Source organism: Solanum lycopersicum, chromosome 10 (genome assembly GCF_036512215.1).
Source record: "Solanum lycopersicum chromosome 10, SLM_r2.1".
In the NCBI taxonomy this organism is placed as follows: domain Eukaryota; kingdom Viridiplantae; phylum Streptophyta; class Magnoliopsida; order Solanales; family Solanaceae; genus Solanum; species Solanum lycopersicum.
Window position 1 is genome coordinate 63,956,307 of NC_090809.1, and position 18,408 is coordinate 63,974,714.

The window sequence follows — 18,408 nt, forward strand, 5'->3', positions numbered from 1 at the left end:
TTTCAATTGTTCCTAAAATTTATAACAACATTCTCAACATTATTTTGTTTGATTGACTATATGGTGTTTGTTCCTAAATTTTGTAACAACAATCCTACAACTTTATTTTTTTTCATATAATTTAGATTGATAATATTTCTAGTTGTTCCTATATTCATTCTAACAACTCTATTTCCACTTTTCTTTTAAAAAAAAAAAAAAAAAAGAGGTTAAAACTATTTTCAAATCAGGATTATGTAAACTTGAAATTGTTAAAACTAGGATATAAAATTTTCCGTGACTGTTACTACATAGTAAAAAAAGAAAATATTACATTTGTAAAATTGAATATAGAGTTATAAATATATAACTAAAGGAATCAAATTAATTTTGCATGATGTAAATATTTTAAAATACATATATCTCAATAAATTCTTGATAATTCCAAATTCAATTTAATGTATAGAGCTTTTTAATTTGCATTTTTTATATTTATCTCAACTTCCCATGTTATGGTAAATTAGTATAATTGTATTATCTTATAAAATACATTGATTGGCCGTGTAAATCAAAAGGAGAAAAATTAGCGAAATAATTTTTTTTCAAAACAGATAAACTAAAATTAGCTTTTAGTTCCTAAATTTTATGTATAACAATATCAACTTTGTTTTCATTATTCCTTTGAGTATATCTTTTTAAATTTTATGATAATAATCTCTTACTTATTTTTTGGGTATTCTGTTAGGTTTCTATCTCTATTTTTTTTTTCTTATAAATTCTTTTCACATTTTTTCAACTTTCTTCATCAATTTTTTCTCAATCAAAGTTAGAGTAAAAAGGAATAACTTTTTTCTTTCTAAATGGAATTCTTAAGAAAGAGTAGTCTTTGTGCCTTTTTATTTATGTTATTTTTTTGTAGTAACGAAGCTAATTCGTCACATGAAGAATTTAGGAGGTTACAATCATCGAGTTCTAAATTACTTAAAAACTTATTTAGAACGGAATATCACTTTCAGCCTCCTAAACACTGGATTAATGGTATGTACACTCTCTAACAAGCCAATGATTTTATATATTTTAGTTTGTGTTTCAAATTGATATTTGTTTTGTATTATTTTATGTTAGGATAATTGAATATATTCATATTCAATTTCACAATATTCCCCTGATATTCACATTTGTTGAAAAAAATATTTATTACTTTACCACAATATACCATATGTATGTATTTAATATTTGTATAGTATCATTATTCATGCTACACTAATAAATAGATGATGACATATTCCTAACAAACATAGTTATCATGAAAAAAGAGTTAAACACTATTCATCTTATTTATCACTTAATTGTGATAAAAAACAATATAATTTGATATATATTATCGTTGCAAATAAGTTTTTATCTTATCTTAAATAATTATGAACATAATGTATGTGCAACTTTGTGATTAGTTAGAGATTTGATTCTGATTTTTTTTAAATATATTTATTTTGTGTCCTTACGTAATATTCTATTTCTTTTCTTATATTAGAACTTCTTTCAATTGCATTGAAATGTCTTTACTAATCATTTTTTATTTAATTCCATGTAATTGGATGATCTTGGCCGAATAACAATATTAGATCCCACGGGTAAGATCGAGTTCTATATTTCTAACTCTTTCATTATAATTTAGTAAAAATCTCGATTTATTTATATTAATTTGATTTTTTTTAATAGGTCTAATGAATTACAATGGAATCTATCACCTATTTTACCAGTACAATCCAAAAGGAGCAGTATGGGGAAATATTGTTTGGGCTCATTCAGTATCCATTGACATGATTAATTGGATCAATTTAGAGCCAGCAATTTATCCATCTGAGGTGTTTGATAAATATGGTACTTGGTCTGGATCAACCACTATTCTTCCAGGGAATAAACCTGTTATTCTCTACACAGGAATTGTGGACGATAAACAAACTCAAGTACAAAACTATGCAATACCGGCTAACTTATCTGATCCATTTCTTCGTAAGTGGATCAAGCCCGATAACAACCCGTTAATAGTAGCTGATGAAAGTATCAACAAGACCAAATTTCGTGACCCAACTACAGCTTGGTTAGGTCAAGATGGGCGTTGGAGAATGGTTGTTGGTAGCCTTAGGAAAAACGAGAGAGGATTAGCGATAATGTATCGGAGCAAGGACTTCATGAAATGGACCAAAGCCCAACACCCACTCCATTCATCTGCTAAGACTGGAAACTGGGAATGTGTTGATTTTTTTCCCGTATCGTTGGAGAATACAGATGGTTTGGACACATCTTTTAAAGGCGACAAAATTAAACACGTTCTGAAAGTTAGTCTGGATGTTACTAGATTTGACTATTACACAATTGGTACCTATGACACGAAAAGAGATAGATACATTCCAGACGATACAATGATTGATGGATGGCATGGTTTGAGATTGGATTATGGTAATTTTTATGCATCACGGACCTTTTATGATCCTATGAAGAATCGAAGAGTTTTGTGGGGATGGACAAATGAATCAGATGTTTTTCCAGAAGATTCCATCAAGAAGGGATGGTCTGGGATTCAGGCTATTCCTCGTAAATTATGGATTGATCCTAGTGGTAAACATTTGGTTCAATGGCCTATTGAAGAATTAGAAATGTTAAGAAAGGAAAAGGTTGAGCTAAGAAATTATGAGTTAAACAAGGGAGAAAATGTGGAAGTTCAAGGAATTACACCTGCACAGGTTTGATATTTTTATTATTTTTTGGTTTACAAGAATAAATATCATTTTGTATGAATTATTATGACCTGGATTTACAATAATGTAAGATGTTTTATGATCTGGAGTTGGTTTTTATGTTTCAATTATTATGACAAGACAAATATAGAGCTAATATGTGAGTTCTAATACGATGACAGGTTGATGTTGAAGTTACATTTTCCTTTTCAAGCTTGGAAAATGCAGAAGAATTTGATCCTAGTTGGGCTGATCTTTATGCCCAAGATGTATGTGCCATTAGGGGTTCGACAGTTCAAGGTGGACTTGGTCCATTTGGACTACTAACACTGGCTTCTGAAAACTTGGAAGAGTATACACCCGTATTCTTCAGAGTGTTTAAGAACCAAGATAAATACAAGGTTCTCATGTGTTCTGATGCCTCAAGGTTTGTCTTTTAATCACTTTTTTTATCACCGAGTATTAGATCTTATGTGATGCAAATTTAAACTAGTTGGGCCAATGATATCAAATAATTTTAAACTTAAAAGTGTTGTTATTTTTATGCTTTTTGCAATTGGATAACAATGCCATTTGTTTTTATTTCAATTTTGATAGGTCAAGCGTTAGAAATCATGAAAAGATGTATAAACCATCTTTTGCTGGATATGTTGAAACAAATCTAACCGACAAAAGGTTATCGCTGCGGAGTCTGGTAAGCTACTTCTTTTCTTTTCGTATCAAATCCACTCAAACTCATTTTTCTTTTTTTGTTGCGTTGATAATTATTTGATTTTTTTTTCAGATTGACCATTCCGTGGTTGAAAGTTTTGGTGACGGTGGAAAGACATGCATTACATCAAGGGTCTATCCAGCATTAGCCATCTATGGGGACACACATTTGTTTGCTTTCAATAATGGTACTGAGCCAGTCAAAATTGAGACTCTTGACGCCTGGAACATGGCTAAATCCGAGAAATGGATTTAGAACATAGTACTTTTAGTTTTTCTCTCTCTTTCTGTGTTGGCCTTTTTTTTTGGATGAGAACTTATACAAGTTTTCTATTTCTAGTAAACCATGATTAAAATGCAATTATCTAACTATGGAGTTCTTATTTCATTTCAAAGTACACAAATGTTTACTTATTCCTTGTGTATATACATGTATGAACTTAGACAAATATCGAACTTATTTGCAGCAACATTTAAATAAGGGAAAGTTTTCATCTTCAACCTTTTTTCTATGATATGCAACTTATAAGTGATGTGTGAAATTCATCCACACTTTAATATATGTAAAGATTCTAAATAAATGTCCGTTCTAGATTCAACACACTTTCACTATAGTGTCCGAGTAGATACTATTTACTTCCTCTCGAACCATAGTACTATGATAAGAGGAACTAAGCAGCCTCGCACAATTCAACATCAAATACATACAACATACTCCAGTTCACACATAAATAGACCTTATAGTCTAGCATTTTTATCGACATACAAATAAAGTTTATCATAAAAATGAAAAACACCAAAATACATGAGGTTTTTATGTTGCGCTGCAGCAGTTGACACAAGTAGTATAGTGGTTTCCCAATGTGTGACAAATGATAATTGCGTGGACCCAAATGGGTTGCCTGTGTTTGACAAGAACTTTGCTAACCCACATATTCCACTTTTCAAACATAGGCAACCTTGCACAAGTTTTAAGTTGTGTGAGGCATTTTGATTCGCACAAACTCGATTTGTCATAACATAAAGAGACACACATAACTTGTGTCAGTTGTGTGAGGTACAAAAGTATTTTTTTTCTCGATCTGCATCAACTGGATATTCCAAAGTAGCCCAGAGTCCCCCTTCCTATTGCACAACATTCATTTTGCTCACTTTTCCAGACTTCGGTGAACAATTCACCATTTACTTGAACAGTCTTTCCCCATAGTCGACCATAAAGACAACAACAACATTGTCCATACTTATACTTGCCTTTGACCCTCCCTATATCACATATTTCTAAGAGCACTCTAGGTAAATCGGATCTGCTATATTTTTAATAATCAACAGGAACTCACAACTGCAATATCGGTTCCTAGCATAGAGCTTGGACAGAGATGCAAATAGGCTGAATACCATCCATTTGCGAGACGAACCAATGTGAAGACTCCTCAACCATGAGTAAATCATCGATTCAGTTATGCATCAACTCCTAGTTTTCTTCTGAGAAATTCAGCAAATTTGAGGAGTCACATTTTTGCAAATGAGATGATAAATATGATCAAAGCATTAAAATGATCTAGCAACCAGAACTAATGGGCTATCAAATTGATATCCGCCAACACCAACAACCAAAAAGGGGAAAAAATTGGAGGGGGGGGGGGGGTTATTATATGGGGAAAACATTATTCCATTACAATGGCTCCATTTATTCCATGTGTTTGACCCAACACGAAGTTTACGAAAGAAACAAATACTTTCAAAATGTGTGATCTTAAACATGTCCAGTTGAGGAGCGAGTTTTGTTTCTTTTCCTTTGAGCTGTTCAGAAACACTTTTGGTAATAAAATGTAGTTAGTTACAACCAAAAAAAAAAAAAGAAGTCAATAATTTTCAACCATAGAATGTTTCGTTCTTTTTGGAACATACTATTAGGGAAATAGTGTCAAACAAATTTGGAATGGAGGTGTACTTGATATCCACTTAGATTATGCATCATGGAAAAACAAAGTTGATAATCTGGAAAAGCCACTCCTACGACATTATGTTGCATTCTTTCCATCCCAACTCAGGTAAACAGGCATTTGCTTTTTCCTGAAAAATAACAATTCAAATTGCATAGAAAGAGTAGAAAGGCTTAGTAGTTTACACTTGATGAAGTTCTTAAGTCTTTTCCTTCTCATGTCATTTTCATCAACCGGGTGGACTGTCAAGTTAAATTCCCGCAAGGGGTGATATTCTACTGAAGCCAGTTTTTCCTTTGCTGTCTGCATCCTTTTTTTTTCAACACTCTGCAATAATATAAAGGAAAAGATCATAATGCAGTTCATAAATTACTAGATGAATGCCTCATTATTCTCCACAAAACAGATGTGAACTTACAAGGGCCTTCTCTAACCCTTGAATTTGTTGTTTGCATAGCTTGAGCTCCATCTCAATGGCATGGATACGGTTATCAATAGGTACATTGCACTGCTCAACCATCTGCTTCTGCTTACCCCGGACAATCTCTGGCTGCCAAACATTTAGTGCAACTTTGGCTTGACTGATAGCAAATCAATTGCACAGTCAAACATCAGCCGCATCATTTTACATTATCTTTGACTAACAAAGAATAACTAGCAACTTATACAACAACCAAGCAAACAATACTACACCAACTCAAATACCAAAGGCAAGCAATCTGTTGTTTGTGAAAGCCAGACCCCAACCCCCATATAGTAGGTAAATGTGAAGAAACAAAAACAACAGATAACATTATAAGAGTAGACTTCTGTCCTTCACTACCTGATCTTACGCAAATTCAACATCTCGGCAACAGTGTTCTTCATTTTCCCTTTCTCCTCTGCAGATCGAAGTTCCATCTCTCCAATCCTCCTAGAATGCTCATTAATTTCACTCTGAATTCTCAAAACAGCCCTTCTATGGGCCAAAAGCTTCTGTTCTCGAACTTTTTCGTATCTAGTTGATATTAGCAACCAATCAGTTCTCCCATAAGATTTACCAGAGAAGATAATGTGACAACCCCCTCGGGATCCACATATTCAGGTATAGTCTCTGCCATGGGCGGCCATTCGCTCTTTTAATCCCCTCTTATTGGCATGCAGCCTCAAGGGAGAATCGAACCCGTGACCTATGGCTCCTTTACATCCCTCCCAAGGAGATCGCCTTTCACCAATTAAGCTGCAGCTCCTTGAGGCTGCATGCCAATAAGAGGGGATTAAAAGAGCGAATGGCCGCCCATGGCAGAGACAATACCTGAATATGTGGATCCCGAGGGGGTTGTCACAGATAATATTAAAAAGAAGGCAAGATGATATGGCTAAAGCTAAAATGCCATGAAATTTAAGAACAAAAGACATAAATACAAGAGTGATATCTTCTGACCATCAGTATATTAGAATATAACACACATACTCAACAACAACATACCCGTGTAATCCCACAAGCGATGTCAGGGTAGGGCAGTGTGTATGCACCACTACCTCTGCCTTATGGAGGTAGAGAGATTGTTTCCGAAATATCACATACATATTATTTGCAAATAATGAGATAGCATTTGCAAATCAATGTTTGTTTTCTCAATTTTTTCTATTACAATTTCAACTTGAAATAGAGAATTTGAAGTCACAAACTGGTTTGACGAATATTTAAATGAAATTTAATGGCTTGCACACTCACAAAACTTCAAGTATTTTACAAGTAAATTCTGAACACTAATGAACAAGTAATTGTTTTTTCAAATTCAACAAAATACAGTGTTGTTTCAAGTTAAAATCAATTATTTGGATGTTTTCGAACATCTTCCCAAAAGCTGAGTGCTTTGTTAGGTTCATGTTGTATCCACCTTGACAGAATTGAAAAAGTTCCAGCCTTTACTAATTAAAAGGTCCCCCAAGCAACAAATCGACTATCATTTGAACTGCTAGAAACTAAGTAGACTACTTCCTGCTGAGGCATAACACATAAATGTGAATCTATCACCTCCAACTTTAAATATACACAAGTAAACATCATGTAATTCACAAACTGCAACGTAAAGACGCCACACAGGATAGGATGCATGTGTCTACTTATTCAACTTCTGAATACCTCAAGTATCTACTTATACACGCCCAAAGTTGAATGACATATATGTCAATTGAGGCTAAGTTAAAACGACAATTATATATTATGCCTTGGGCAGAAGATACCATATCCTTGTTGCTATTTTTTTTTTGTAACTGTGGTTTCCGGGCCCAGCTCGCAGGCAACTAGACTAATTAGATTGTATCTTCTTCATCAACTAACTGTGAACCTAAGAATTTATATGATGCAAATACACTAAAACAACATAGACATATACAAAAAAAGAAATTTTGACATGAGTGCGTGCATAAATACCTAATTTTGTAGAGCCATTTGCTGGAAACAGAACATGAAGATGAAGGTTGTTGATATTGGGGAAAATCGGCGAAGAACAACGAGGACCAGAGAGAATCATCGGAGGAGAGTCGATTGAGGAGGGTGCAAGTTATGGAGAGACAACAAAGATCTTTGTAGTTGAAGTTGGAGGATTCAATTCCGATTTCAAGGATTCGCCTCCATAGCTCCTCCGGCAGAGCTGAATCCGACGCCGACATGTTCAGCAAACCCGGCCCGGTTATGTTTGATGTTCAATTTTAGAAGGGGGAGACAATTTATCACATAAAACATAAACTATATTATAAAACCTCACTAAATTAATATTGTCAAAATTATGAAAAATAATTATTTTGTGGAGGTATGTGCTTTCATTTTGAGAAGTCATGACTTTGCGAAAACAAATAATATTTGTGAACTCATGGTCATGCTTAATAATTTCAATTATTTAAATATTTGCTATGATTATTTTTCACTATTCTTGAGACTATTTCCTTAGCCATAGAAATGGGAATTCATTCATGTGCAACTCCAATTTTCAAAAGGTGGTGACTATGAACAACTCAAATTAGTCCTATCATCAATTCGTTGAACATAAGAGTTGATCCGACTCATAGAAAAGTTGATTTATGAAATGGTCACTCAATTTATAGAAGAATTTGATTTATCATTTGACTATTATTTCGAGTTGATTTTTTTTTTGATATAACAATTATTAATTGAGTGACCGATATGTGCAAGAATAATATGGTCATAGCAATCAAAGTAAAGAAAATTTATGTTTTCAGGTTAGAAGGTAAAGTAGCAGTGATCACAGGAGGTGCTAGTGGAATTGGAGAGGCTGCAACTCGGCTTTTCACAAAACATGGCGCGAAGGTTGTGGTAGCAGATGTTCGAGATGACTTAGGTTCGTGTGATCATTTCATCTAAAAGTTGTCTTTCATCACTAAAAAGCCGTTTTCATCATGTGATCATTACATATTAATTACGTAACTATATTATATCTGATCAACAGGTCAAGCCCTGTGCAAAGAACTAGGCTCAAACAACACCATCTCCTTCACACATTGCGATGTCACAAATGAAAACGACATGGAAAACGCGATAAACAGAGCAGTTTCGAGGTATGGAAAGCTAGACATCATGTTCAGCAATGCAGGTATAACAGGAAACATTAAGGATCCAAGTATTTTAGCCACAGATTATAACAACTTCAAGAATGTGTTCGATGTGAATGTTTACGGGGCACTTTTAGGAGCTAAAATTGCAGCCAAAACAATGATACCAACAAAAAAAGGTAGCATTTTATTCACATCTAGTGTTGCTTCTGTAATTGGTGGGATTGCTTCACGCGTCGTCAAAACATGCTGTAGTTGGACTAACAAATCATCTAGCCGTTGAATTGGGAAAATATGGAATCAGAGTAAATCGTATTTCTCCATATACAGTTGCTACACCACTTGTTAGGGAAATTTTGGGGAAAATGGATAAGGAAAAGCAGAGGAAATTATTATGGAAACTGCTAATCTTAAAGGGAGAATATTAGAACCAGAGGATATTGCTGAGGCTGCTGTTTATTTGGGAAGTGATGAATCTAAGTATGTGAGTGGTGTTAATTTGGTGATTGATGGAGGGTATAGTAAAACTAATCCATTTGCCTCAATTGTTATGCAAAACTATATTTAATTTCTAGAAGAAATTGAAGGATGACTAGTACTCTCTCGAAGAATCTTAGTCGCTCGGTTGGTTGACTATCTAAACTTTCCCTTACTAGTGCAGAAGGATTGCTACTCTTGTAGTTAAATTTATTGTTGTTTGCTTGTTTAATTTGTTGTTTTGAGTTTGTATGTAAGTGTGTTCTTGTATACTATTACTGCAGAAAATTTTCACTTGTTTGTTCTTTTTGGCACAACTGATTAGTAATCAGACCATTTAGTTCAATCCTAGTTTGCATTTTGAACATACAGTCAAACCTTTCTATAAAGACGTCATTTGTTCTGATATTTCTTTAGTAGTTATAGCGAAATGTTATTAATAGAGAACATATAATTCAACATAACATGAAAAATCAGTTACAAAAAAAATTTGATCGTTATAGTGAAATGTTATCATAAAAGATAACTCATCTGTTTCTTCTGTAAAATATGACATTAAGTCAGAAATTCACAAAGTGAGAAGGACAGGAAGAATTACACGAAATAAACATAAAACCTTTTGTGAAACGCGATTTATAAGTAACATTTGTGTGTTGTTATTTATTGTTTAATTTACTATATTACCCCTTTTATTTAATTTTATTTATTCATTATTTCTAAAATATATTTATTTATTTAATTTATTACTTTTATAATATGAAGAAAAGATAAATATTTTATCTTTTATAGAAACGTCATGTCCTAAAAAATTGAAAAAACTCTTTTTAGATACCTAAATAGAAAGAACTGAGAATGAAATGCATAAATCGCATTCAACAAATGCGTTTTATGATGAGTAAATTCTATGTCTTTTTATTTATAATTGAAATTGCTATATTATCCTTCCGTTTAATTTTGTTTGTCCATTGTTTTTAATTTTTGTATTTATTTAATTATTAATTTTATTATTAAGAAAAGATAAATATATTATCTTTTAAAAAAAGGTCTTGTCCTTAAAAACTTGAAAAAACTCTTCTTAGATAGCTAAAGAAAGAACTAAGGATAAAACGTCTTCAACAAATGCGTTTTATGAGTAAATTTTGTGTCTTCTTATTTATAGTAGAAATTACTATAATATCCTTCCGTTTAATTTTATTTGTTCACCATTTTGGAAAAAAATATTTATTTATTTTATTTATTACTTTTAAAATATATATATAAAAAAAAGATAATTGACACATCAAATGATAAAATCATACAATGATCATGCACTTTTTTTACTTCTCATAGCTAGAAATTCTGAAATTTCTAATTTTGATTTTTTTTCTATTACATTGTAGAATTAGGGAACGGGAATGAGATAGTAAAAATCGAACTCACACTTAGCGTATGGAAGACCTCTTACCTGTACCACTAGACTGTAAGCCTTGATGTACAAAATCTGTTTTTTTTTCTTCTTTTAACTCTTTTTATTACATTTGAGGATCGGGAGACAGTAAAAATCGAACTCACACTCAGTGTATAGAAGACTTTCACTGATAATACTAGACTGTAAGCCTTGACAATAGAAAATCTGAACTTCGATCTTGTTACTATACATGATTTGTTTTGCGAAAAGAAGCCAATATAGGGACAATACAACAACTAAATTATCTTATCCCTTTCACCAATATTCCAAATCTTTTACTATGAGAATAAATTAAAGAATGAGAGACAGTAGAGACAAGTCCCTTTTTGTTGGTTGACACTATTTTGGTTCCACATTTGTTGGAAGAGTGTATCCACCACTGTAATCAAAAGCATGAGTATCATTCATCTCTTTTCTCTGTAGAGCCTCTTTATTATAAGGATGTCTAGAAGCAGCTATTGCTGTCCCAAAATCCGTTATCGATGATGATGCAGACGTAGAATTTGTTTCCAGACCATCATTTTGAAGAATACTTTCAAGCATTTTTACCACTTCACTCATCGTTGGACGGTCAGCAGCAGCCTCCTCAACACATTGCATCGCCACGTCCACAAACCTTGTAAAACCAATTAGATTTGGCATGTTTCTAATGACTGGATCGATCATATTAGTCAAGCCATAATGCTCCTCGTCGTTCTTATGAATTGCTGTTCTCATCTCTCGAACAACGTATTTCCCCTTCTCTATTGGTTGTTTTGCAGTTATGAGTTCAAGCATTACAACACCAAAGCTATACACATCGCTCTTCTCGGTTAGTTGTTGAGTCATATAGTATTCAGGATCTAGATAACCCTGCAATGTAATCAATAGGTCTTAAATTCAATGTTTTTCTTGAAATGGAAAGCGAAAATGTGCAGGATGTGGTACTGACCAATGTGCCTTTAACTTGAGTGGAAACATGACCCTTTGAGCTGTCTGATACGAGTTTGGACAAACCAAAATCCCCGACCTTTGCTGTTAAGTTCTGATCCAACAAAATATTAGTCGACTTCACATCTCTATGAATTATAGGAGGATTGGCAAGCTCATGCAGATAAGCTAATCCTCTAGCTGAACCAAGCGCTACACGAAGTCTCCTCTTCCAATCTAGATAAATGCTCGTTTTCCCTGTAGAGCATAGTGGAAATTAACTTCTAAAGCGAAATGGAAATGTTAGGAACTTTTTAGTGTAAATTACTGTAAACAGGAAGTAGTCTTTAATGTATAGGAGGATGTAACTTACCTGACAAATTCTCCCTGAGTGAACCATTTGGCATATACTCATATACCAGTACTTGTTCGCCTTGCTCAAAACAGAATCCAACCAGACCAACTAGGTTCTTGTGATGAACCCGTGAAAGCAATTCAATTTCCGTCTTGAACTCTTGTCCACCTTGCATGGATCCATGTTGAGCCCTTTTGATAGCAATTACTTGCCCATTCGCGAGCATTCCTCTGTAGACCTAGGAAACAGAACAGACGTGAATAAGCAAAGTAACTAAGAGTTTATCCCTTTATTCTGTATTTACTGTGGATGTTGGTAGCAAACCTTCCCGTAGCCACCAGAACCAATCTCATTTCTCTCCGAGAAGTTTCCTGTGTATTTCTTAAGTTCGTCATAAGAAAACCATCTGGCTCCCTTAAGTTGTGGTGCACCTTCACTGTCGTTGCCACTTGGAGCCCACGATGCTGGACAAAGAAGGTCAAAGAAATCAGACATTTTAGTTCAATCCTAGTTGAATTCTGGACATACAGTCGAACCTCTCTATAAAGATGTTGTTTGTTCTGATATTTCTTTGACTGCTATAGCGAAATGTTGTTATAGAGATCATATAATTCAACACAATATGAAAATCAGTTCCAAAGAAAACTTGGTCGTTATAGTGAAATGTTATCATAGAGGCTTGAATGTATATATAGTTATAACTCAATCGGTTTATATTTCTGTAATAGATTACATTACCAAATGGTCTACTCAGTCCAATAGCTCTTTCAGCAAGTTTCTTTTGTTGAATAGCATATATTGCAAGAGCAACGAGCAAGAGGACCAGGATGGTACACCCGGTAGCTATTCCTATAACCTGTCTTGAGCTTATAGAAGTTTCTCCGCGTTCAGCTGAGACAGTTATAGTTAAAGTCAGTATTTTGATCTAGAAGTTACAGTTGTAAACAAACTCAGTAATTATACCTTGGAAAGTGTAAGGAGATGCTATGAAATAGTATGGTCCAAACTCGTGAGGAGGCTTATAAGTTTGGTTACTCAAAGAAAATCCAATCCGCTCAACCTCTGATCTATTAAAATACTTTCCTGTTGGTGGAAATAATTCCAACTGCACCTGAAGATAATCATCAATGTTGAAGAAGGGGTTCTGCAGAGAAACTGAACCGGGCGTGAGATCCAACTTCACCCACAAGCTCATTTCGAGTGAATGGAACGTATTATCATTGGACAACTCCCTAAAAGAGGGTCCTCTAAAGTAAAATGTTCCTTCATATGGATAAGCACAATCACAACTTTGTGGGCTAACTTTTTGATCAGCAGGACATGATTTTCTCCCACAGTTAGCTAGGCTGGTTGAGTAAGGCTTTGCAGATTGCTGCTGAAGCTGACAGTAGTTCGTGTTTCCAAGGGCCGTGTCACACACTGGGTTTCCGATCAGTCTGAGGACAATGACAAATCAATCAAGGAGAAGAAAGAGACAAAAAACATAATCTAATCGACGAAAAAGAGAAATGAACCATCTCACATCAAGGTATTTTTGTATCCAGAGCCAAGTGTTATTGAGGAAATCTCGTTGTTCTGTAAATCAACCAGTGTGAGTTGCCTGCCGCTGATGCCACCCATGTTCAACGTATCATTCAATGCGTTGTTCCTCAGTTTCCTGCATAAGTTATTACGATCATTACAACCTCTTCATTGCAGGTAATACACATGGACTATTCAGTTAGGATCGCGATACTCACACTTGTTGTAATTGAGGTAAAGCGAAAAGTTTCTGAGGCACTGATCCATGGAGTGAGCCATACTCAATGACTCTGAGCATTACATCAGTTCTTCCAACTTAGATTCATCAAACTTTTTTGGAAATTCATAGTTGCATTCATAACTGATTAATACTCACAGAGTGGTGAGAGACTCTAAAGTCGAGAACCATATAGGCGCCTCCGATTTATGGAAGGAATTATTGCTCAAGTCCCTGGAAGAGAAACAAAATATGATGTATCACTTCAACATTGAGAAACAACTAGGAAAAATCAGGATTCTGGATATCTTCCTTACAGATAATTAAGGGAATTCATTCCAGTTAAATCTGGTAGTAGACCGGACAGTTTGTTGTGAGCCAAATTCCTAAAAACAGAACATAAGAGCACAAAGAACTACTGAGTCTAGCAATTCTTAATTACAAGTAGTCAACTGAATGAGCTACGATGGGAAAAACGTATACTTACAACTCTACAATGCTTGTGAGATTGTTAAGATTTGATGGGACGCTACCATTTAAGGCATTTCTATCGAGCCGACTGTATATGTTAGGTTACATGAATACAAGCAAAAGATAAAAGAGTACAAGCATATAATCTAAAACTGAAGGTGAAGTAGCATGAAAGGTAGGATAAATAAGACGGTCAATTTTACTCACAGAACCTCAAGTGTCTGAACAAGTCCTAGTGTAAATGGAATGCTCCCGCTAAGTTGATTTCCATCAAACAGTCTGCCACATCAGAAGTTCACAAAGTGAGAAGGAAAGTGTTTTGCACCATGTCTGCGCGAATCACTCTTTAGTTTCTTGACTTACACATGAATTAGCACCATGTCAGAACTAAAAAGAATGTCCGGAATGGAGCCTGAAAGTTGGTTTTTGTTAAAATGGCTGCGATAATGACATAACGTAGAAGTCAGAACTTAAGAGGTATAAATACCAACTTAAGAACAGCACGTAATATGAACATATAAAGTTTACTCACAAGTGTTTTGCTTTTTTGAGAAGGTCTAACCCCGGACTTGAGAAGGTTGAAACAGGAATCGGTCCTGTCAACTGGTTATCTGCTAGATCAAGCCAGTAGAGTTTTGACAGATTGCCAAGAGTTCGTGGAATCTCACCGGTGAAATTATTTGAGTTAAGTGCCCTGTCAAAGAAATTGACATGGAACTAAATGAGTTGATGAAACACCAAAACGATCACAAGTTGATGTTGCTGAGAAATTCTTACAAGAAGGATAACTCAGAAAGTCTTCCCAATTCCCTCGGTATACTGCCACTGAAGCTACAGCCCGCGAGGATTCTGAATAGTAAATAAATGCATTCGCATACATGTAAGTTATGTATGTCGTTGAATCATGATTCAAAATTACGAAGAAGAAAGCTGATCAAATGATCATTCTATGACAAATGTATTATAAATGTCAATTTTGTGTACATAGCAGGCATACACTATACAATCAAGATTTCGTAGTCTTACAATATGTTTAGTTTCTGCAGATCTCCAATCCGCGGAGACAGGGAACCTGTAAGTCCTCGGTTGAACGACAGGTCTCTGCAATACAAGTATAGCAACTGAAGTGAGCAAAGTATGGTGACAAATACAAGCTTATTCTACATAATCAACAGAAGTTTATTGGATTTAAAACCAAACTTACAAGGAAATTAATTCAGTGAGCCCTCCAATGTCACCACTTAATTTTCCTCTCAGTCCCATCGTTGATAATCCCCTGAAAGAAATAATAAACACAATCAATTGTTAACAACTGCTTCGTTGGTGAAACAACAATTTCAAAAACTAAGATGTGGCTTGGTGTATAAAAAAGGGAGAAACTTACGTAAATCCCACTAGTTTAGGAGCTAATTACTTAGATACACTCTAGTTTGCAATATTACGTATCTTACCATATTTTGGTGTGTTCAGATGCATGTATCTCGGGATACATAGGGCAAAAATTAGGTGTAATTTGTTCTAGATATATTGTATCTAAGGGGATTCACATGTGTATGGAATATATAACAAATCTCGTTTGTCTCTCTCGTATCTCTCCCATCTCACTCCCCACTCTCCTATGTATCTGGATACATAGCCAATCTGGCTCGCCTCCCTCACCATTTCACTCTCCTCTCTCCCTATTTTAGTGTATCCGGTAGCAAAAATACATGTTTCTAAGTGTTATGGTAGGAAACTCTTAATTAGTGGTAACATACATAATCTTTTGAAAGTATAGGTAATAGTATATATGATAGCGATATATGTGTAATTAGGTAGCTTTTTTTTTAAAGGCGGAAATGCACTTAAATTACTCAATCATGCATAACAATTCATGTGTTATTAATCATCGTATAACTAGAATGTAAGCCACACGATCCCCAGATATTGGAAGAAACAAGCATACTCACAATGCAGTTACCCTTGAGTTGTTGCAAGTTACACCTTCCCATGATGTTCCACAAGGATCATCCGATTTCTGCCAACTAGGCGGCGTATTTTCCCACTGATCTTTCAGTGATCGAAGTATCGTTACTGCAATCAACCAAATTCACACTTATTCATAACAACATAATTATCTGAACTCAATACTTTCAACGCAGAACATCAATTTACGAGTAAAAGTTCACAAAAACTGCAAACAAATAGTAAAACTCATAAAGTTTAAATACTGGATTCACAATTTTATACAATGTTCTTACCATCTCTAGGATCTGTAACAGTGTATATGAAATCGATGCCAGACGAGAAGACGATAAAGCAGAGCAACAGCCGGGTAGCTGCCATTGTTCAAAAATTTTCTTCAGATCAGCAAATGACTCATTTGATTTTTCATACATATAGTCACTTATAATATGTGAAAAATACAAATAAAAAGTTTGGAGGGATTTTTTTTGCTTTTTAAGGGTAGTTGGTGGGTGGGGGGAAAAGTTGTTAGGCAAATTCGTCATTTTGATGATTTAACTTATCTTAGAAGCCACTCTTAACTGTTGTCTAATTCCACTATGGATCACTCATAATTGTGAGACAATTAACACTGAATTATAATGGCGGATCCGTTGTTACGGGATTAAGTTCATCTGAATTCAGTATTTTTAACTCAGTATTTAAATTTTATGCGTAAGAACTAATGAAATTGTAATGAATAGTAAATATAAAGTTATAACTTTGAAAATATGATGCATTCGATGTGGAGAATTTTAAAAGTTGAACTCATAAAGTTTAAATCATGGATCGATGACGGTGTGAATTGAAGTGAGTGTCTGAGTGGACATTGTTTGGCTTCTTTTACACGCTGAATCACTAGTATAAAGAGAAAGATACTGATTTCTTTGATTCTAAGGCAGATTATGATGATGATCCAATGTAGAATACAGTTCTACAGAGGATGAAGATATTGAAACAACTCGTAGATTTTAGAACAGATTTTGAAAATTTATCTTCAAATATCTAATTAGTCGTGAAATTTATAATTTACCTTCGAAATTCATTACTCAAAAAAAAATTTAATTTTTTCAAAGTAAAATACATGTCCAAACATAACTTCAAGTTACATAAATTACAACTTCAAAAGTTCAAATTGTTAAGTTTTCGTTTCCAAATCTATGATAAAATGGAGTTTTGTCATTAATAAATCTTATTTTTTCGAGCGACTAGTAAATTATTTTTTTATAACGAACTAAAAAGTAAAAGAATATCACATGGCATTGACATATCTTTGTTTTACTGTACAACTATAATTTTTTATGTTACATGTATTCGATTTAATTCAAACATTATTCAACTTAAATCTTTAAATTAAGCAAATTACAAGTCAGATAATTTTTATGTTTTGTAATCAATGAATCTTAATGCGTAAGAACTAAATAATTTCTTACTATTCTCAAGTTAAATTTTTAATTTCTTATTTTAATTAACTTAATACCCCTATCAAATATTTAAGTAATATAGTTTGTTACTCATTTTATCATAGATCCAATTCAAATTTCTGTCAACTTTAGTATATAAATTATTGAAAATTCTCCAAAACCCTATCTAAGCACATATTTAGATAGAAATGAGTCTAAAAAATTATATTTATTAAATTTAATATCCAAATAACGTAATTTGAATTTCGAAACGGTTCACAAGGTTATTTGCACAAATACTCAACATCAACACTTCATCATATAACATTTAATTTATTGGGTTCTAAATTAATTTTTTGTAATATATAGTCAACAATTTCAACATATGAATATAGCGTGTGAGTAGAAGTTATTGAATTTGAATAAACCTAGTAGTTGAGACTCAGCTCGACTCAGATTTCAACTTTGAGTACGGAGAAAACCTTGTTGGGAGTAACCACCTCCAAAATGGGCATTTGCATTGCATAATTCAAATTTAATTGGGGCTCTAATGCGAACAATAATACCAGATGAAAAAGAAATGGTTAGGCTTGGCTAAGACTCACCCAGCTAGTTGGTTGACCTCGACTCTACTCGGATCAGTTCAATATAAAAATAGGTATTAAAGTATATCAAAAAATACGAGTTTTTAATCCT

At 33.9% G+C, this 18,408-nt stretch overlaps 3 protein-coding genes and 1 pseudogene across 3 annotated transcripts; 2 read left to right on the forward strand and 2 right to left on the reverse strand.

The window, feature by feature from the left end:
* The first annotated feature begins 775 nt into the window (after positions 1–775).
* LOC101259900 (beta-fructofuranosidase, insoluble isoenzyme 1-like) lies at positions 776–3,826 on the forward strand. Its single transcript, XM_004249779.5, has 6 exons — positions 776–1,017; positions 1,605–1,613; positions 1,702–2,726; positions 2,903–3,147; positions 3,318–3,414; positions 3,505–3,826. Exons 1-6 carry the CDS (start codon positions 840–842, stop codon positions 3,685–3,687), a joined length of 1,737 nt encoding a protein of 578 aa, XP_004249827.1. The 5' UTR covers positions 776–839; the 3' UTR covers positions 3,688–3,826.
* Positions 3,827–4,001: 175 nt separating this feature from the next.
* LOC101246981 (F-box protein SKIP24) lies at positions 4,002–8,232 on the reverse strand. The gene is made up of 5 exons (XM_010314024.4): positions 7,794–8,232; positions 6,198–6,371; positions 5,793–5,955; positions 5,560–5,701; positions 4,002–4,913 (listed from the first exon to the last, which is right to left on the reverse strand). Coding segments are annotated over exons 1-5 (720 nt in total). The 5' UTR covers positions 8,033–8,232; the 3' UTR covers positions 4,002–4,911.
* A 188-nt stretch (positions 8,233–8,420) lies between these two features.
* Positions 8,421–9,618, forward strand: LOC101249510 (short chain aldehyde dehydrogenase 1-like; annotated as a pseudogene).
* Positions 9,619–10,878: 1,260 nt separating this feature from the next.
* LOC101268631 (leucine-rich repeat receptor protein kinase HPCA1) lies at positions 10,879–16,736 on the reverse strand. Its single transcript, XM_004249509.5, has 19 exons — positions 16,567–16,736; positions 16,276–16,399; positions 15,531–15,602; positions 15,353–15,427; positions 15,104–15,175; positions 14,859–15,020; positions 14,690–14,764; positions 14,534–14,605; positions 14,343–14,414; positions 14,173–14,241; positions 14,015–14,089; positions 13,857–13,928; positions 13,640–13,774; positions 13,081–13,553; positions 12,856–13,008; positions 12,442–12,581; positions 12,136–12,355; positions 11,785–12,020; positions 10,879–11,705 (listed from the first exon to the last, which is right to left on the reverse strand). The coding sequence occupies exons 1-19, from the start codon at positions 16,649–16,651 to the stop codon at positions 11,193–11,195; spliced, it is 2,895 nt and encodes a 964-aa protein (XP_004249557.1). The 5' UTR covers positions 16,652–16,736; the 3' UTR covers positions 10,879–11,192.
* Positions 16,737–18,408: the final 1,672 nt, after the last annotated feature.

Coding starts and splice junctions, on each gene's coding strand:
- LOC101268631 (XM_004249509.5), bottom strand. CDS start 16,651: ATGGCAGCTACCCGGCTGTTGCTCTGCTTTATCGTCTTCTCGTCTGGC. Junction 15,428..15,530: donor CTCACTGAATTAATTTCCTT/GTAAGTTTGGTT, acceptor CTTGTATTGCAG/AGACCTGTCGTTCAACCGAG. Junction 14,242..14,342: donor CTCACAAGCATTGTAGAGTT/GTAAGTATACGT, acceptor TTCTGTTTTTAG/GAATTTGGCTCACAACAAAC.
- LOC101259900 (XM_004249779.5), top strand. CDS start 840: ATGGAATTCTTAAGAAAGAGTAGTCTTTGTGCCTTTTTATTTATGTTA. Junction 2,727..2,902: donor AAGGAATTACACCTGCACAG/GTTTGATATTTT, acceptor ATACGATGACAG/GTTGATGTTGAAGTTACATT. Junction 3,148..3,317: donor ATGTGTTCTGATGCCTCAAG/GTTTGTCTTTTA, acceptor CAATTTTGATAG/GTCAAGCGTTAGAAATCATG.
- LOC101246981 (XM_010314024.4), bottom strand. CDS start 8,032: ATGTCGGCGTCGGATTCAGCTCTGCCGGAGGAGCTATGGAGGCGAATC. Junction 6,372..7,793: donor AAATGGCTCTACAAAATTAG/GTATTTATGCAC, acceptor AATATCAACTAG/ATACGAAAAAGTTCGAGAAC. Junction 5,956..6,197: donor TTGAATTTGCGTAAGATCAG/GTAGTGAAGGAC, acceptor ATTTGCTATCAG/TCAAGCCAAAGTTGCACTAA.